Source organism: Hoplias malabaricus, chromosome 9, assembly GCF_029633855.1.
Source record: "Hoplias malabaricus isolate fHopMal1 chromosome 9, fHopMal1.hap1, whole genome shotgun sequence".
Lineage (NCBI taxonomy): Eukaryota > Metazoa > Chordata > Actinopteri > Characiformes > Erythrinidae > Hoplias > Hoplias malabaricus.
In genome coordinates this window covers 30,342,996-30,364,846 of record NC_089808.1, presented here as the reverse complement: position 1 = coordinate 30,364,846, position 21,851 = coordinate 30,342,996, and the positions used below count along the sequence as shown (strand labels likewise).

At 41.8% G+C, this 21,851-nt stretch overlaps 1 protein-coding gene across 1 annotated transcript in view; it reads right to left on the bottom strand.

The window, feature by feature from the left end:
* Positions 1-5,555: 5,555 nt before the first annotated feature.
* si:ch73-211e3.1 (mastermind-like domain-containing protein 1) overlaps positions 5,556-21,851 on the bottom strand; it is a 96,154-nt gene continuing 79,858 nt past the window's right edge. The window contains exons 3-5 of the mRNA XM_066681421.1: positions 8,546-8,668; positions 8,180-8,252; positions 5,556-7,921 (exon numbers count right to left, since the gene is read on the bottom strand). Coding sequence (XP_066537518.1) covers positions 6,888-7,921; positions 8,180-8,252; positions 8,546-8,668 — 1,230 coding nt within the window. The 3' untranslated portion in view covers positions 5,556-6,887. The remainder of the gene's footprint in view (positions 7,922-8,179; positions 8,253-8,545; positions 8,669-21,851) is intronic.

Genomic DNA, 21,851 nt, shown 5'->3' with positions numbered 1-21,851 from the left:
TCTACCAACCTATGAGGTACTTTCATGTAAAAAGCTAAAAGAGTGAAATGTTTTACTTTTGGTTGCTGAGGTTAAGGTTAGGATTAGGTGTGTGTATCATTAAAGAGTTAATCATTATTTCTATGAAAGGTATAGCCAGTGTGTGTGTGTGTTTGTGAGAGAGAGAGAGAGAGAGAGTTTGTGTGTCTGAACTGAGTTCTTTGACCTGTAGTTTCTTCACCAAAATTCTTGTCTCAGACAGATTTAGGAGAAGAGAGAGATCTTGTTGAACCTGAAAGCTGCAGGAATCCTGTGTCTTGATTAATAACCCTCAGGTCATTACTCTATCACAAACTGAATCTGTTTGGGGCGACAGTTGAAATGTGTAGAGGGGTCAGATATGACTACACTGACTGACCAAATTTTTGTCAATATTTTCTGATTGGTTGTCCCCCTATCATTCATCTGGAGGGATGGGGACCTACAATTTTGCCCTCTGCACTAGAGCAGCCAAAGGAAACCCTGTAGTAGCATAAATGACATGAACTCTCCCTTTTTTCAATATATCTTATACGTTACATATTATTTTACAGTTGTAACATATTCATATCTCAGATAAGTAGTTACTGATCATAGAAAAATATTATATTATATAAGGGAAAATAATTACATTTAGATTTAATTAATTATTATTAATCTTTAATTTACTATTATAAAGTAACCAGCTGCAGTCTGCAGTAATCATTTTACACTGTACAGTACACTTTAGAGTGCAGAATGAAACTGAAATCATCAGGAACAGTAACAAAAGAGTGTATAGCAATGCCAGTCATGCAATGTATTATCACTGGAGGCTTCTTGGCTATAAAGAACCTAACATTTGGACTGAAGGCTTGACATGTGGGCTTACCTGCCTGTCTACCTTCCCCGCTCTCCCACACATGTGGTTGGTATATTGGTATTAGTAAATGCCTACTCATCTGCGCATGTGTAGGAGCCTTCACATAGCATTGCTGAAAGAGGTAAGGCATAAGAGGATAGTAGATTACCACATAAAGCAAAAACCACTGCCCTCATACACAAAACAACCACACAAACATAACCCATTGCTAACTGCTAATTGCTAACTGAGTACCTTAGCTAAAAGTTTGAGCTTTATGTTTTTATAAATCTGTTAAGAACATATAGCAATTGTATTAAATATGATGAAAAGTTAAGTGACAAAACATAAAGTTAACCAACATTAATGCCACATACTGCTTATTTACAGGTATTTTATAGCTGTGAATATAGCTTATTATGTCAGCTAGCTATGTTTATGCCATAGCTAGCCCTTTAGAGCGTTAATCTGTAACATAGGATAGTGACAGAGCCCTGTTTGTGCAATATATCTGGATTAGTGTCTTGGATGTGATAGTATTATATACCTATTAGTGCACTAGATCCATACTGCTATAGATCCTTCAGAGTAATAGATCCATTGGTGTCACTGGTAGGTTAGTCCTACAGAACGTACAGTGCCATAAATATTACTGCGCTGTAGATATGCTCTATAGATCATCAACTTCCTGTAGACAGACAAATGCCTGAACCTGACAGCTTGGTCATTTGATATCAGAGTGAGAGACATTGTTAAAATGTTTCACATATATAAAGCTTAATAGCCCCATTGCACTGTGTAAGAATTGTAGTTTATGAGTGGTCAGTATGATTATAGACTGTGAGCTGGTGTCAAAGTATCATAGCAAGCAAGTGCTATATGCAATAGCTGTTGTCCAAAAATGTGTTGTATTTCATGAACTACACAAGAGCAAGGCAACTCCCTGAGGTTGTTTAGTTAACTGGTACTTTCCCAAAAGCTTGCTGTGATCTTACTTTCAACTTACAAAACATAATTAGATGAATCATATAATATTTCTGTATGGAGTTACTGGGGTGGGTCATTATCTTCACAGACTTCCTCTCAGCCGTACAAGTGCAAAGATACTACCGCATTCCTCCTCGGCTTGCTTTGGGCACTTTGCACTTCATGCACATTATTTATAGTGTACTGCTGTATGTTCAAAGCAACATCACCATGTTCCAGTTCGTGACTCGCTTTGTAAATTGTGAACAAATTAATTTCTCAATCAAGAACCAGTGAAGGTGGAGCACTCTAGTGCCAGGTATTGTGGAAGTAAAACCAAATTTTGACCTCAGAATGAAACAGACCAAACCATGTAACGCAGAACTGAGATGAAGAGGAACAGTCAAAAGTGTGCTGCTATAAGGGAAGCTCTCATTAACCATCAGTTCCTGTGCACTTCCTTTTCGTTCTATAAAATAACACTATTTACATACACAAGCCCAAGTGTTGCAGAGCTTAAGTTACCAGTTAAACAGAGTTTAGGGAATAGATAAATATTCATTGTGTGGTACAAGATTATGTTTCACACCATGCATGTAACCTGGTTGAATTAGGAGAATTATAAAGTGTTTAATAAGTATAAGTGGTTAATAAACACTGGCAACACCTAAAATACAAGTGTACACTTTAATCTTTAATTTGGGATACATACAGGTATACTAAATAAGAACCAAGATAAGTAACCAGTCGCTTGAACATGAAGATGCAGTGTATATGGGCTCCTTATTTGGCAAGCAACTAGTCCCTGTCACCCTTTTCATTTGATGTGTTATATAAATTAATGAGAGTTACTTAGACACTACACAGTATGTTTAGAACCCTTTACATTCTGTGGAATATTGGGAAGTCACCTCAAGCACCTCCAAATTGCAGCATCCATCTGGAGGGTGTGCTGGCAGGCAATCCTCACCAGTACACTCACCACATATCAGCCATTTGGTAGAGAGGTGACAAGAGGAAATGCCTGAGTCAGTGTATTTAAAGATAAGGATGACTTGGTGTCCAGAAGTGACCACAGTATTTGATTTAGCTGGACATTTTGTAATACATCTGCTGTTTTCATGGAAATGTCTCTTGAAATTTTGTGGGCTCAGAGTCAGGACTGGTTTTAGGTCTCATCTGAAGGACATTGTCATTTGTTCAGTACAGTGTCCCTGTCACTGCACTTAAGCATTGGGATGCACACAGACCACAGTGTCCCACTAGCACTACTTCCAGCAGGCGTGCAAACATTTATTCGAGATCTCCCATTTAAATACAAGCCAGACTCAATCATGTTTATAGTTTCAGTAGACATTATTTTCTGATGTTTAAGTGCTATGGCCAAAGGCAGCTGCTTTTTAATCTTTTTAAAGTGTCATATGTATTTAGGTACACAGTAGTGGCACTTTAAATTAAATTAATATTATCATGACATAAACAAGACTGCCTGCTGATGTAATAATGGCTATAATAACATAAAGAATCCGTATGCATTGCTTACATCGGCAATATTTCACCTCCAGAAATGCACAACATAGTGGGTACTTTGCCTTAAAAGGTATTAAATGGAGCGCCATCGTATCGCAAAAGGGTCTAGCAGCATGTGTGACTAACATGGAAATGAGGCACAGATTATTAAAGAGGCAGCTGCTGGCTGTGGCATTGCTTCTGTTTTCTGCAGCTGTAGAGGAGGCTCAGTGGAAACCTCAAACAAAATGATTGTTATTTTGATCTCAGTGAACGCTTCTGGGGAAATGATGTGATGATGCTACCGTAATCATGTACTGTTATATATAGTATACAGAGTTATATGCAAAACCACTGAACACCCATTGCCTATGTGACAAGAAAAGCCCAACAACATGTAGAATATTGTTAAGAAAGAGTATTTCTTTAAGTTACCTTTATTATTACCTTAAATTAGGCTAAATTGTGCTAGGGTAAGGTAAGAATTTTCCACACTCATCAGAGGTGTATGGTCATGATAGTCCTGTTAATTCAATTGCCTCTACAATGACACCTGCGCAAATATGTTTAGTTTAATTGCAAAAGGTCATTAAGCATTATGCTAATTTTCTGCTTGCTAGCATTTAGCTACTATGTCCAAAAGTATGGGTTGCGTGTGAAATGATGGGTTATGTGTGAACTTGTTGAAATATGTGTGTGAGACTTGAGAGCACTGGTTCAAATGAGGTAGTAAACTAAATATCGACAAAAAATGGAAATATATGATTTTAATTGGACAGACATTTGTACAGGGCTAGATGGTTATAAAGCACCCTAAGCATTGTTCTGTAGAGCAGTGTAACTGCTTTCATTGAATGTGAGATATGTTGGAGTGCCATTTGTGATCCTGAACTAATCGTCCAACATCAGTCCCGGACTATACTAATGTTAATGAGGCTTAATACCAGATCATCACAGAAATGTTCCAACATTTAGTCAGAGAGGAAGATGTTACAGCAGCAAAATGTGGCAGACTGACAAAAGTGTGATTTCCTAAGAAATATTAGTTGAGGAGGTGTTTAACGTATGTGCTAAATCTTGAGTCATCATATACAGATAAGATGTAGCAAAACATAAAAAAAGACCAACTCCGATACAGGATTTATTTTGGGTGAATATTGCAGTGGGGGAGTATTAGTAAGTTAAATGTTGAGAAACAATGTTGTGACCAAAGCAGGATGTGTGGAATAGGGCTGCTACTCATCCAGAATCCTCCTGGAGTTTAGTCGTTTGTTCAGGAAACAAGGACACAATGTCTCTGACACAAAGAGCCACATGTAAGAAGAGTCAAAGCATGCTAACACACATTTATTCATTCATCTTCTGTAACCACTTCATCTTGATCTCGGTTTGGCTGCATTCAGAGCCTACAGGGAATCACACTGTGGAGAGGGCGCTATGAATATCACTATGCTAATATTCATTCATTCATTATCTGTAACCTCTTATCCAGTTCAGGGTCGCGGTGCGTCCAGAGCCTGGAATCATTGGGCGCAAGGTGGGAATGCACCCTGGAGGGGGCGCCAGTCCTTCACAGGGCAATACAGACACTCACTCACACCTACGGACAATTTCGAGTCGCCAATCCACCTACCAATGTGTGTTTTTGGACTGTGGGAGGAAACCGGAGCACCCGGAGGAAACCCACGTGGACACGGGGAGAACACACCAACTCCTCACAGACAGTCACCTGGAGCGGGAATCAAACCCACAACCTCCAGGTCCCCGGAGCTGTGTGACTGTGACACTACCTGCTGCGCCACCGTGCCACCCTACTATGGTAATATTGGCCTGCTAAATATGAATGAGTGAGTGAGTGAGCGACAGAGGGTTAATGATATTCCAGGTCAATGACGTGCATTGCATTTTAAAATAAATTTCATTCCTGGATGGAAAATGTCCTGGAATTAAAGAATCCAGAAGTCTAATCTGCTGCTTTGTTTCCTGTCAGATCATTTGCATAGAAAAACCTAATCTTGCAACACAAGTACCTGACCTCACCAATGCCTTTGTGAGAGAGTGCAATCAAATCCTCACAGAAACATTCTAAAGTCTTCTCAGTAGAAAACTGGCTGTTACTACTCATTTGAGAATAAATGTTCAGAAGACCATATCCTAACTGTTTATTGTGAAAATGCAAATAAAAGCAATAAAGAGCAGTCGTCCACATGTGTCTGCATTTATACAGTTTATTGTCCAATCTAAAAAATAACAAGACAAAATAGAATAATCACAGAGAAAGCACAAATTAGAATGGCTTAAATTTCATGCCCTTAGCTAAGAGATCATGAACAAAGGGAAATCCAGGACTCTGGCACAAAAAGACTTGGGGCTACTTTATGCAAGTTAAGAGGTGATTGTGACTCCATAATATAGAATGGATGGCATTACAGTTTGTTTCTAATCGACAAATTGATAATACAGATTCAGTGTTAAGTTTGTACATGAACAAAGACATACATGTAGAAATGGGTGATGTGTACTTGCCTCAAAAGATATTACTGTGACCCCGTTCCCATGCAAAAAAACCCACACAAAACAGACAGTGATGTCTAGTGCAAAATGCATTGGAAAGATATAAGATAAAAAAATAAAATAAAAATAATAATAATAATAAAATAAAAAAACCAAAACAAACAGGGGGTCATTGGACTTTTGTAGTGCAAGTTGGGTCGGAAACTGACCGCCACCAAAAAGAAACCAAAAAGAGCCAGATTGGAGTACCAGGAGTCCAGTTATGTCAAAACCATAACAAATAGTTCAAATTTGTAATACATAGTATTACTGCAAAAACTAACCATACTGTCTTGCATATTACAAATTACAATAGAGTTTCCAAGTTCAGTTGAATTTTGTTTCATTTTACAGCATTGTTTTCCTTCTTTGATATACTAGTCATTTTGATAATTATTTACAAAGGGACTCTAAAGAATGTATTTGCACAAAGGAAGTATAAATATGAGTACTTCTCTTTTACGTATGTTACAGTTTATGAAAACATATTTTACAAAATAGTTTACCATGTACATTATTAAGCCCCTTTCGTAATACAGTCTAACAGCGGACCAGCAAAATGGCCACATTGTGTGTATCACCACAGTGACGATCGGACCACCAGGCCGCTGTATTCCCGCACTTTTAGATGTGGTGCTACCAAGTGAAATGCATCTGGTTATTACATTTCATGAGTGAATGCCCTCATTGGTTTAGCTGTGAAAACGTTGATCTCAGCTCATTACACACATTGCTCAAGTCCGGTGGAGACTCTCTTCAGAAACAGCACATTTGGAGACAAACCTTTGAGCAGTCTTTAACGTGAGAACATTTAAGGTCATCTCAGACAGTTCACTAGGTGCTGACGTTTATTTGAACAGATGTAGGTGTTGTTTGGTGCAAGATCTTAAAGGGCCAGCACAGAGCCTTTGGGGACCATGTGGCAGTGCATGATTCACGCCAACTGTGTTACATCACTACAGTATAGGAACCTTCCCTCCCCCTGATTTCCTGGGCTTCCCTAAGAGTTCTGTTCAAGGTATTCATCAATCATGTTGAGATTGTTGAGCCAGTCATCGTTGGGACCCACTAAAGTGTCTATGAAGTCTACCTCGCCTCCTCCTCCCCCAACAGTTACTTGAGGTCCCACGACCATAGTTCCGTTGTTCTGGTGCTGGGGAGGATAGTCATAGTGGGGTAGTTTATGACCTGGATTGTGTCCAGGGTTGTAGCCCTGTGCAGGGTTGTGCTTGCCCACTGAGGCAACAGGGTAGCTAGGGGGTGCCATGCCATGCGACGGGTGCATCATAGCTGGAGCTCCAGGACCCTTCATGATCCCTATGGTGGACAGCGCACCTCGCATTCTCAGGTTCTGCTGTGCCATAGAAGGAAGAGGTTGCCCAGTGGGTAACTTTTGGATCTGCCTGCTCACCAAGCCTGGAGCTATTTGGTTGGGTGGAGGCCGAGCCCCAGGAAAATTGGTGGAAATCCCTGCCATGCCTGGACGCTGAGGAAACTGAGCTACCCCACAACCTGGAGGAACTGCCCCACTGGGGAACGAGTGCTGGTGTGTCAAAGGGTCCATGTGTGGGTGCGTTCCTTGTTGGTTCTGCCACAGCGAAGCCTGTGGCTGTTGTTGCTGCTGTTGTTGTTGAGAAGCGAACATCATACGTGGAGTTAGAGCGCTACCTGGATGCAATGCCTGTCGAAGATGGTTGGTTGGCATCGGACCCCCCGTCATGTTTGGTCCAGCCATCCCTGGTCGTGCTACAACATGTCCTGGGTGGGTAGCCTGCCTTGAAGGAACACCCACTCCCATCATGCTCTGGCTTGGACGCATGGGCATCCCCAAGTCTTGTGAAGGGTGGTAGAATGTTTGCTTGGAGCCAGCCCCACCCATGTAGGGTCCAGACTGGGGCATTTGGGAGAGGGATCCGGGGGGGAGACCCATGCGGTTTGATGGTAAAGGACCAGTGTGGGACACCATGGAAGGGTTTGGCTGCTGGGGGGTACCCATAGGGTAATTACATTCGGCAGGCATTGTTCGACCCGGACCTTGGAGACAGAATTAAAGAGCATGGTTAGTAAGGAAAGAGCTTTAAAAATCACTGTTGTATCTCAAAACCTCCTGCAAACATCAATAATGGGTGTTTACAACTGACCTCAGACCTCTGAACATTCTTAAAGCTTGAGTGACAAGCTAAACTGGGACCCCACCCTCATTTTAAAAGCATTGTAAATGTAAGGAAACAAGGTAATGTGAAGACAGTTCGATTAACGTGTATCCTGTATGTGCACGTGCTGTACATTTACCTTGAAATGGCGCCACCTGCTGGCAATCTGTTATCTGTCCCCCATTCATTTGCTCCATCTGCCTTTGTTTTTCCTGCACAAGACGCCAGACATTACAAATACGGCCCAAAAACACCAGAGCATAGACAAAGCAGTCATTATCACGATCACTCAAAAACAAGTATATGGTTACAAACTCAGAATTCCTTTCCAAGGTTCTTATCACCACTAATTTCTCTGGAAACGTTTGGAGACCTGCTCACAGGATATTATTTTATTTAAGATTTCTTGGTGATGTGATTTGCAAATACACCCCGAAACAGGTGGACACAGTTTATCACACAGTTTATCACCCACTCCCCCCATGAATGAAACTTTTATTCTGACCTGCTGCTGGAGCTGTTTCCTTATTAGCTGATTCTTCAGGAGCATGTTGTAGTTGGTGGGCTGTACTGGACGAGACCCTGTAGAGGGGTCCTGAATGTGTGGTACCATCCCTACACTTTGGTCCTGAGAGAGAGAGAGAGAGAGAGAGAGAGAGAGAGAGAGAGAGAGTTAAAATCACATTCCATTTCCAAATTTGGTTATCATGAATCCAATCAGGAAGCATCTGATAGTCTGATATCTGATAGGCTTAAATAGACCTGTTTTGATAGGAGACTCCCAAATAACACACATTGTCATTACTCTTGACTTGTGTTTAAGACAGTAACACACAGATAGTTACAAGAGTGGCTCATGGCCCCCGTTACTCTTATACAACACCTCAGTCACGTCTGTGAGACGTAGCACAGTCTCCTTCTCCCAGCTGCTAAGGTCATAAATATCTGTAAATAACCACAGAAGATTCGAAGCAGACCCTTGTTTCCCAGAGCAGCAGACAGTTGTTTGTGTTGGCTCTGCTTGAATGCGCCCCTCCTATCTCCCAGTCTAACCAGCCATTCCCATATTCTGATTCCCATAGCTGGGAATGCTCCCCTCCCTCTCTCTAAACTCCCCCCAGGATAACACTCTCTGAGGCTGATCTGTGGTTAGATATCCACATCAACAGCCTTGAACGGTTAAAGAACAAAAGTAAAAGGTGCTCTTACAACAGTAACTTCCCACAAGCGCATTATGAATCTTTGTTTAGCACCACATTCATTCTAATAAGAAAGTACAGTGCACAACGTACATTCATTCATTCATTATCTGCAAGCACTTATCCAGTTCAGGGTCGCGGTGGGTCCAGAGCCTACCAGGAATCATTGGGCGCAAGGCAGGAATACACCCTAGAGGGGGCGCCAATCCTTCACAGGGCAACACACACACATTCACTCACACCTACGGACACTTTTGAGTCGCCAATCCACCTACCAACGTGTGTTTTTGGACCGTGGGAGGAAACCGAAGCACCCGGAGGAAACCCACGCAGACACAGGGAGAACACACCAAACTCCTCACAGACAGTCACCCGGAGTGGGAATCGAACCCACTACCGCCAGGTCCCTGGAGCTGTGTGACTGCGACACTAACCTGCTTTCTTCAAGTTTCTCTTCTTTATTACATCATCAAGTCAATATACGACCTCACTCACATATTCACTCAATCACACACACACTCACTCACTCACTCATTCGTGTTTAACAACATGCTCCACAAGGAGATCTCTTCAGTTCTATGAATCTAATATCATCAAGCTAACATTAAAATGGTGGCATGTTTTTGGTTGCTGTTTTTTTTGGTTTGGTTATTGATCACAACACAGTGCAGCTAAGCAATATCTCCTCCTCATTATTATATTGAATGTGATTGGACATTTTTGTAAAGCTAGTTCAACCTTGCAACAGTTGCTAAGTATGATGCCATTTGTTGGCTGATATTTATAACATTACTAAAACACACATGTGAATGTGCAAGATGTTTATCTGCATTGGGTATGTGTCTGATCTTTGGTATGCAGGGTGCTGAAACAGACCTCCTTGTGTGTGTGTGTGTGTGATGAGGATGGGAGGGGTTGTAGTCATGCTTTGCGGTGGAAATGAATGGCTTGTCTGCAGCACCACAGTTGGTAATGGTTATTGATCCTATGTCTGACTCCTGGCCATATGCAGCTGGAGCATGGAGATGATAAATACAGCTGTTATTAGCATGACTGCCATTTCAAGTGTACACAAAAAACACCATTCAGTGTCTAATTCCTATTATTTATCTGAGAAAAATATTACACACTGCAACTACAACCTGAAATAACTTCTATTACATCAAACACAAAGGCAATAAAAGGGCGAGGTGCTGTGTTACAGTGCGAAGTAGAGACGAAGCCCTACTAAAGAAACACTATGAATTCCTTCCCTAACACTAGATGGCACATGCGTCCTCACTAACACATTCAGAGAATTCCTCCGTGTACTTGCCCCATCGAGAGCCCAGAAGCACATATTTCCCAAGCCCAAGCAGGTGGTCCTAGTAAGGGACGTCTGCCAGATTCATTTCAGTGACTTTTTATTAATGAGAAGAATTCAGTCAACAAGGACAAAGCTGACAATAAGCTGATGTTAAAACAGTAAGGACACACAAATCTCAGTGCATTGCAACCACACATGAATGCTATAGTACAACAACAACAACAACAACTCTAGACTTAAAGTCTGAACAGAGGGTTATTCAAGCTGTTAACTTCAAAACGTACCACTGCAGAGTATCTCACATACACCGTTTGTGTACAAGGTGTTGGAATATGTGGTAGATAGAGCTCAGAAGTGTTTGATATTGCTAACAACAACAAAAAAAAGTGTATGTTATTTTCAAAGAGTGTGTTAAACCAGTGGGCTGGTTTGTGTTATATGAGCTGTCCTCGTCCTCCACTGTTCTGCTGTTCAGCTGAACACCCACCACACCTTTTTCCGCTAGGCTGTCCAAGCCAAACCGCCACCAACTCCACCAAACTTCTCCCTCACATTGTTACACACATTGTTCAGCCAGTTCCATGCACATCAGTTCAGTTGTAGGATTCATGCTTTTAGGGTGTTCGTGATAGTAATTCATGTCTTACACACATCCTTTTCAACACACACTTTCAAGATGCTGACTAATTGCTCTGGGGGTGCAGGGTGGCTCTGTCAGAGTGTCCCCCTGTCACTCAGCATGGTGCTAGGCAACAGAACTGGGCAGTTTAGTGTTGTCCTCCAAGCGTGCTGAGATATCATTGCATTGTGATTGTGATTCTACTATGTAGTCATGCCAAATATATTTTAGGGACCATTCATTCATTATCTGTAACCGCTTATCCAGTTCAGGGTCGCGGTGGGTCCAGAGCCTACCTAGAATCATTGGGCGCAAGGCGGGAATACACCCTGGAGGGGGCGCCAGTCCTTCACAGGGCAACATACACTCACACCTACGGACACTTTTGAGTCGCCAATCCACCTACCAACGTGTGTTTTTGGACTGTGGAAGGAAACCGGAGCACCCGGAGGAAACCCACGCAGACACAGGGAGAACACACCAACTCCTCACAGACAGTCACCCGGAGCGGGAATCGAACCCACAACCTCCAGGCCCCTGGAGCTGTGTGACTGGAGCTGTGTCCTTTTTTAGGGACCATTATTTTTAAAATAATGGTTGTTTATATATATATATCTCCTGAAATGTATGGTACTATAAATATGTGACACATACAGCCAATAAATGTAGGATAGGAATGAACAAGGGAGCTAATGTGATGTGACTAGGACTATGGTGTGAGCGAGACGTTCCTGATAGCGGAGGAGGCTTTGCTTCATTGACTGTGCTGTGATTAGCAGATGAAATGGGACAGCATGCATATTCCATGATAGCATTAGAGTGTAATAATGTTTAGCCGGTTATTCTTGGCTGTTGAAAAATGAATGCTAAATGGATTGGAGGAGGCTACACTGTTTTACACTCAGATGACCTACGTAGCTCCAATAGCTCTATGTTAGCATGAAAATCCCCCTCCGCCACCACTCCGTCTTTTTCTCATGACACTGGCAACCTTGGATAGCTCCTGCCTCAAGTAACACACGCACACTGACGCTAGGGGAGAGAGAGAGGGGGGGGGAGGAGGGGGGGGGAGAGGGAGAGAGAGAGAGAGAGAGAGAGAGAGAGAGAGAGAGAGTGTTCTGAATTACGCTCAATCCAACTCCCCCCTCCTGTTTAATGCCGAGCTGTGAGCATTCATTCAGATCGCATCCAGGCTGTGTTTAATAGGTTAGATATCACGGTGGAGATTATCAAAGCAATCCGACCCTTACTAAACAACCGTGGCAGAGTGTGTGTGAAAGAGAAACAAAGGGTAGAGGTAAGTTCCCCCTCACTGGAGCGAAGAGGGTCTTCAGAACGAGCCGCATCCCTTTCTCCCAGAGCTCTCATCTCACAAGCGCCCTCCCCTGCCACCCACCAATTGTTTGTTATCGACACGATACGGATAAATGATAACAGGCAACAACTGAAGGCTTATCTGGTCTAATGTAAAGGAATTTGAAAGCCTTTAGTCACTTCATCTGCTCTGATATACTCTACATTCCAGCAAGTTATGAATAACTCTGGACACCATGGGTCCAAACCTGTCGTGCTCATCAACATTTCTCCTGAAATCAAGGGAATTAGTAGGCAGTACGTCCCCCTGTGAATGCCGTAAACAGCCTCTAGTCTTCGGGCAGGCTTCGGTAGTGAGCAGTGACCTTAGGATCATGTGCAGCTACCATCCTCAGATGCAGTAACAAATCCAAGTAACTTTGAATAAAACATTCATTCATTCTTTCATTCATTATCTATAGCCGCTTATCCAGGTGGGTCCAGAGTTTACCTGAATACACCCTGGAGGGGGCGGCAGTCCTTCACAGGGCAACACACACACACACACTCACACCTACGGACAATTTTTGAGTTGCCAATCCACCTACCAACGTGTGTTTTTGGACTGTGGGAGGAAACCGGAGCACCCGGAGGAAACCCACGCACACACAGGGAGAACACACTACACTCCTCACAGACAGTCACCCGGAGCAGGAATCAAACCCACAACCTCCAGGTCCCTGGAGCTGTGTAACTGTGACACTACCTGCTGCACCACCGTGCCGCCTTGAATTAAACAGTCGTTCGAATTATATAATAACCACTGTGCATTTTACAATAATTGCTGAGACCTATTCAGCAACTACACTCTCAGAAAACTGTGGTGGTTTACCCTCAAAGGAACCTATTCAGTTCTTTTAGTGAGGAAACATAATTGTACTATAGTCTATATCATATTCTATATTAAATGTAGTTTTGATATCAGGAGTAGACCTGTGAGGCACCTTTAGGAACACAACTTAGCTCCAGCCCTGGTGTACATTTGGCGTACACCTCAGCTGTCTGTACCTTTAGTGAACAATAACGTACCTGTACAGAATCATTTTGTCTGACGCTGAATTATGATACATATACACTGTAATACACAATTGTATTACTACAACTATTAATAATACAGTAATGAGTATGACTTTTTAGTAATTATTATGAACAATATAAAATACACAGAGAGTGCAATTGATTACCCATGTATTATTTAGTTTTATACAGTAATTATAATGAAACTATGGACTTTGTGATGTAGTAATGATTGTGAGAAACCATGGTGTCGAAGGAGTTAAGTAAACTATATCATTTGGCTAAACGCACTGTAACAGAAAGCAGCACTGCTCCATTCGTAAGCCATTTGGTGGCTGAAGGCACATTGATGTCATGTGTCCCTGACCCGGTGGGTCTGACCTTGCTGCCGGCGGCCAGTGATGTGCAAATGCACCTCTCCTCACGTCATCACCACAGCGCGAGAGAAAGAAAGAGAGAGAGAGAGAGAGAGAGAGAGAGAGAGAGAGAGAGACAGAGAGAGAGAGAGACTCTAATTACAGCCAGCATATGCAGCTGATTGAGTGAAAAGGCTTAATGGACCTATTGAGATGCCCATTCAAGCCTGACAAATTTCTCTTACTGAGGAGAGCGGGATTTTTCTTTTTTCATATTCACACACAGAGTCTTTGTGCCTGTAATCAAACATCAACTTCCTGCACATTGTGGATGTTGCATTTGTGTTTTTCTGACACATTACAAACACATATAGTGACTTTCATTACATAATTTTAATATTTATTCAAATGAATATGTATTTAATGATATGTGAAGGCGCTAGGGGCAGAAATAACACACATTTTTACATTTAGAGTAAATCATGAATAGGCAGTGGACCGCAATCTTGAAAATGTCATAATCTTGTCGTAAAGTGATACAGAAAAAACCTGCAGAAGGTAAACAGAGCACCTCATCAACATTCATAAAATAACACCTCATTTCTGTCCATTATCCTACAAATATTACTCATACTTATCACTTTTATGCAATGATTTCCGATACAAACAAGTTAATACCTACTCTATAAGTTGCCATTTCAGAGAAAAGTTTATTTAAAAAATGTATTTATTTTTTAGTTGACAGCGAGATTTCGCACACATCTGCCACAGCTGCATCATCCACACACACACACACACACACACACACACACACACACAAACACACACACACACACACACAATGCCATTCCAAACTTAGACCAAGATAAAGTTTAACTGTCATAACCATGTACCTAACAGACAGTGATGGAGGAGAGACAGAAAATAAGAGCAAATAGATAAAGAAACAATGTGCAACTCTGTGTAACATTTGCTCCAAACTGCGAGAGAGAGTGAGAGAGAGAGAGAGAGAAAGAGCGAGAGAAAGAGAGCGAGAGAGAAAGAGCAAGAGAGAGAGAAAGAGCGAGAGAAAGAGAAAGCGAGAGAGAAAGAGCGAGAGAGAAAAAGAGCGAGAGGGAGAGGGAGAGAGAGAGAAAGAGCGAGAGAGAAAGAGAGAGAGAGAGAGCAATATAAACTCAAGGAGGGGAAATGAAAAAGGGAAGTGGAATAAATAAAAAGAAAAGAGAAAAGAAGAAAGAGGAGAAGCTGTATGAGAGAAAAAGTGGGACAAAGTACTGTGTGTGTGCAGAGTTGGTGTGCATCCAGCTGTCAGAGTACAGGCAGACACTAAGCACTCAGATCGCCATGACAAACAGCTTTTATCTCCACGGTAACCAAGTTTAATGGAGAGATGGCTGGATGAGAGTCTGAAAAGATGACCGACAGACCACTGACTGACCACTGGTGCAGCTTAATATTCAACTACAGAGGAACACCTACCTTGAATCTACACTCACTGTCCATTTTATCAGCTCCACTATCAGCAGAGGAGCATTTTCTAGGGCTTTACACCCCTCTGGCGCACGCTTGACATTGGCTGTGGTGATGACTGACTCATTTGCTTTCCTAGAAATACATTATAAATATCATTTACAGCTGAGCAGCTACACAGGAGCCAATTATCACCATGCCGGGTGCTGAGTGTGGACCAGAGGGGTACAAAGCCAGCCAGCTTTGGTTAGTGGAACAGTGGAAAAGCCTTCTCTATAGTGATGGAGCTCAGTCCATTACCTCTGGGCTGAGCTGGAGGCGAGTTTGTGATCCAAAGCTAATTGTCCAACATCAGTGTCTGACCTCAGTAATGCTCCTGTGGCTGAATGCTGTCAGATGATCACATCAATATACATCTAGTGTAAAGGCTGTTCAGATTTGTGTGTGTGTGTGTGTGTGTGTGTGTGTGTGTGTGAGAGAGAGAGAGAGAGAGAGAGAGAGAGAGAGATTCTCATGTGTATTACAAAAAACTACATTTCTCTTAAACTCAGAGCTCATAGTGTATATCCTTTTACTGTTTATTGACTATAATAGGGATATTTATTTAGTGTATGACAGGTTGTTTGTGCATGTGTGTGTGTGTATCTGTGACAGAGAGAGAGAGAGAGAGAGAGAGAGAGAGAGAGAGAAGGGAAGAAGGGCATGTCGTTGGGCGCGAGAGGATGTTAATGAATATGACGCCTGACCTACTTCCACAACAACACACATCAACTAACACCCCCCCATCTCTCTCTGTCTCTCTCTCTCTCTGCCAGTAAGACTTGCCCATCTATGTGGTCTGGAATTGGCAGTCTGTGCCATGGTTTATGCCAACCATCCTCTAAGGCCTAACCACATTCTGTGTAAAATACACACACACACTCACACACACACACACACACACACACACTCACACACACACACACACATTGTATGTGACTTAGTTACATACATTCTGCTAAATCCTTTACTTGTGAAAGGATGGACAAATTCGTGTATAACTAAAAGTGCTTGTAACCCTTGTAAGGGAACAGAGAATAAAAGGAAGCACAGTGAGTGTGCGTGTGTGTGTGTGTGAGAGAGAGAGAGAGAGAGAGAGAAAGAGAGTGAGGGAGAAAGAAAGAAAGAAAGAAAGAAAGAAAGAGAGAAATGCTCTCTCATTCTCCTCGCGGCTCCTCCAGTCTCGTGGCTTTGAAGCCTCTTAACTATCCTGGGACGCTTTGAAATACTGCCTCAAATTCCCAGACACACACACACACACACCTCCTCTCACTGCATCTATGCCAGACATTAATATAGTGGAGGAACACTAACACACAAGCACTCACCAAACACACGCTCACCGCCCGCCACACAAATATTCTTACATGTTTAAGACATACATAAAAACATCTGTCTCTCCCTCCCACCACCAACTAATTCTCTCCTTCTCCCACATTCTTTTCTCTTTGTCTCTGTTCTCTCTTTTTAATTTATTATCTCTCTCCTTCTTTTTCTTTCTTTGTCTCTCTCCCTCTCGGGTTTACTCCCCTTGCCCAGACACAGATGATGTAAACCCAAACTCTTCATCTCCATATCATGAGTCCACTCTGAACATTAATGCCCTTAGCAACACCTTAATCCTATTAACCAGGCTTTACCAGCTAAACACAGCCATGTGTCCAGCACTGATTACCACTACAGTAAATGCGTGTTTACTTCAGTTTAGCAAAACTCTAATAGCTCACTAACTCACTCAGTAATCTAACGTAATTAATAAAACAGAGCTCCACTAATGAAACACATTATAAACCGTTGTTAAATGCACCACACGGCCAAACGTTAGCGGACTCTGTTGCTTTAAGAGTATCTACTTTTCCGGTAGTGCGTTGTAATACACATTGCTATAGGAATTACACGGCATTTCAAAGTTAAAAGTCCTTTCTTTTACTATTATTTAATTATTATCATTATATTAAATCACAGCCCAGAAGGCTGTAAAGAAATCACCAATATATTATTACAAATATATATCAGTATAATATAACACACAGCAGTGTACTCAGTGGACCCCGGTTCAGTTCCAGACCCAAATGCAAATTATTATTGACCAACAACAAACCCCCAGAGGAGGAAAAACTGCAGTCTGTCTAAATGTTGCACATCTCCATTCGTTCCTTGCGCTCCGATCAGGGAGTGTGTGAAATGACAGTGCCATCACTCAGCGGGCCGTTAGTTTGTGACTTGTTCTCTCCAAATCTACTCAGCCAACTGAGAAAAGCTCACAATTCTATAAAATGTCTGTTTACAAGGAAAAGCCCACAGTGAAAACAGCACATGACGAATGGACTGACAACATGTGTTCGTTTGTTTCACTCATTTGCGGATCTCTCTCTGGATGCACAGCTATGGTGAGATTTGGTAAAAGTGGAAGTCTGAGTTGCATATTGTCGCTGTCCGAAGAAAAACAGGTATCTCCAAAACTTACAGAAGGAAAAAAAAAAATAATTCTTAACTTTCAATGGATGTCAGTGTAAAAAGATTTTATTCAAAGTAATTCCAGAGCATTTCTATTGGTTCATTCTTCATTAAATGTTCACACAATGTGAAGGACAGCTGCAGGGTTCAAATGAAACTATATTAACACTGAAACTCAGTGTGGCTTTGTTTACAACCGAACTTGTTTACAACCGAAGTTGTGCAGATAATAGGAAAAAAATGACAAAAGTAAAATTCATTCATTATCTGTAACTGCTTATCCAGTTCAGGGTCGAGGTGGGTCCAGAGTCTACCTGGAATCATTGGGCGCAAGGCGGGAATACACCATGGAGGGGGCGCCAGTCCTTCACAGGGCAACACAGACACACACACACACACACACACACACACACACACACACATTCACACCTACGGACATTTTGAGTCGCCAATCCACCTACCAATGTGTGTTTTTGGACTGTGGGAGGAAGCCGGAGCATCCGGAGGAAACGCACACGGACACAGGGAGAACACACCAACTCCTCACAGACAGTCACCCGGAGCGGGAATCGAACCCACAACCTCCAGGTCCCTGGAGCTGTGTGACTGCAACACTACCTGCCTAAAATGTCAAAGATACATAGCTCTTAAGACATCCTCCCAACTATTATCTCTTTTTTTTTGTCTTGTATTCTTCAAATAATTGTCTTAATTACATTCTTAACATTACCAATCTCTAAAAGTGTGTGTTTAAACAGATGAATTAATACAATAAAAGAGTGATTTTTAGTTATTTATTTACAGTAACATTTTGAAAACCTTTGCTGTAGCTACTGATAAGCTGAAAACAATTCTTAAGAAAAACCTAAGAAACTACTCCAGACCTCAGCTAACACCTGACAACTTCTTTAAGGATCATTCTTATACATTTCTATGCATTTACCTTTCAAGATTCTTTGTAATTAAGAAAATGGAAAGCACTACTGCTTACATACTCACTCACATTTACGGACTGGTCCACAAGGGGGTGCTATTGTGCTTTGTTTCTTTGGAAAGCTTATGTGAAGCCAGCTCCAGTTGTTTAAAGAGCTGTCCTTATTAATGATACTATCTTACTTCCTCTGTGTACTGTGCTTAATACTGTGTTTGCTGACATTCTGCATTTGGCCTGACACTGTGACTGTGTTAAAATGACTGTGGCATCTAATGGTTCATTGCATTATATTATAATGTGCTGGGTGCTGGTTTGTTTGTGTTTGTCCTAAATAGACCCCTCCATCACCCTGGAAGCGTGTGTGTGTTTGAATCTCTTCACCATCTGTATTCCTCCCCCTTTCCTCAGGGCAAGGTCAGTGGGGACAGGCTGTGTCCAGCCGCGCTATAGCACAAAGACACACATACATACACACACACACACACACACACACACACTCCACTGGTTCTACTCACTGATTGATTACAGTGTGCTATGATGCTAGGTCTGTTTTTCTCTTGTTTTAACATCATTATTCTTAGTGTGCCCCTCCAAACTTGCCCCCAAAACACACACTCACTCACGCACTCTCTCCTCCTCTGTCTCTCATTCAGCGCAAATCTTCTGCCCTTGATGGTGTCCTCACTCAGCTGCTGCTGCTGGACTCATACACGGTCAGTGTTCCTTTGTCTTCAGGTCTGATATCCTACAGGCCACAGTGTAAGCCCAATTCCCATGAAGCCTTCCTAAGGGTATGAGTCTGTTGAGGTTGAGTGTGTGTGTGTGTGTGTGTGTGTGTGTGTGTGTGTGTGTACCATAGGTACACTAGGGTAGAACTATGTGGTAAAGAATATACCATACTTTATTCCACTGCTACACACAGGGACTATGAAACATATCCCTCATAGCCCTTTGCAGTGGAAGGGTGTTACTGCCGTGCTGCACTATTCAAAACTAATTATTTAATTACTAGTTTAATTACACAACAAATCAATGTACATTCAATACAGCAGTAATTGTTCATCAGATTTTTGGATGCGGGAAATTGTTCATTTGCATATCAAAGCTTTCTGTGACCAGCAGCCCATATTTTGATAAAGTTTCAGGACGCTTTTGTATGAGGAAAGACTTTTGTCCAGAATTGTTTTATTGGGAGGCATTTGGGTTTAACATGGGGGCAGTTAATAGCTCCTTGTACTTTGTGTTCCACCTTAAATGATGCAGCAATTACCCTCTGGTGGGTCATTTAAGGTGGAACAGCAAACAGCAAAACAGTATTTGTTTTTATTGTTTGGTGCAAACAGTTCTGAAAAGCTTGCTCAGATACTGAGCAAAAATCAACATAAGATTAAATGTAAATGATGTGTGTGTGGATAAATACTCCCTTAAAAAGGCCCTGTGTGTAGACACTAGGTCAGGTGCCATTGAGAGGAATATATTCCCAGTGGATCACCATCCACTTTTTTATATACACATGATTTACCCTTCATACATTCACTATTAAAGCCATTCATTCATTCATTCATTCATTCATTCATATTTAGTAACACTTCATGTTGTTTAGAGTTGCAGTGGGTCTGAAGCCTTCAATGAGTCATTGGGCGCAAAGCAGGAACACACACAAGACAGCACACCGGTCCATCACAGGGCATCATACACTCACCTAGTCACCCACACACAGCTGTGACCAATTCACCTATCAACATGTGTTCTGGGACTGTGGGACGAAACCCAGACAGACACAGGCCCTGTGTTTGAAAAGGCTCCCTATGCACTATTCCCTATATTATTCCCTATAGAGTGTACTATTATAGGGAACTGAATTCAGGAGGGTAATGAATGATTAGAATACTACCTCATGTGGGTTTTTACCAAATAACACAGTGAATTATGGGTAATCTGATATATGTTAGTGTACATGGGGTTGTACACTACTTTTTGCAGTGCATTGTGGGGATTGTTTGAGCGCATTGAAAAACTGTCCACTACGTTTTCGAACCTGAGAAGAAGCTATAAACCAATAAGAACATAGCTCATTTGAATGTATCAGTCTTAAAGGCATAGAAACAATAACAGCATGTTTACTTCTGAGGGATAAAGTGGGGCTGGAAATTGTTGTGTAAGAAGGTATTATGACATGAACCCACACAAACTCTATTTTGGTGCATTAACCCACACAGACATTATGAGGCAATCACAGGGAAAACATAAGGCAAAAAAACACAGGCTTTTAACAGTTTTTAAACTATAGCTTTAGCATGGAACGTGTATTGTAGAAGTTTTCAATGTCCGTGTGATTAATATAAACAAACCCAGTGCTGACACAGGCATTTTGTTGTTATGGCTTATATACAGGTTATATAATCTCTGTAGACAATGGGACACTCCGGAGCAGCTTCATATTCATATTCCATATTTCATATATTAGGGTTCTTATGCTCAGTGCTCAGTGCTGTCTAGAGTGGTATAAAGCCCTCTAGAATTGAGCTGTGGAGCAGTAGAACTGTGTCCACACAGTATCCAACATCAGCACCTGACCTAAGCACTGCTCTCATGGCTGAATACTATGAAATCATCTAAAAAATGGACAAACACACCCACACACTCAGACTCACACACTCGGTGTCTCTGTAGTTTAAGGGGATACTACATAGACATCCTTTCATTTTGTGTGGACTTACCCTCACCTTAACCCTAACTCTAACCTTAACCCACAAGCTCTTAAGCTTACCCACATAGCAATACACCATTAACGTGTGTCCATTATTTCCGGGGGGCCTCCGGACCCACCGCGACCCTGAAACTGGATAAGCGGTTAAATAATGTTACTGATTGTTATTTTATCAAAATTAAAATACCAAAACACACATATCATACATTCATACAAAGGTAAGGGTGTAAACCCGTAACCGTACAGAAATATGGAGGCTGTATTAAAGAGCCAGAGCACAAAGTTGAGCTTTAAATAAGGACATAAACACTCTCTCCCTCCTGTGAGGTTCTGTGATGTTGTCAGTAAGCA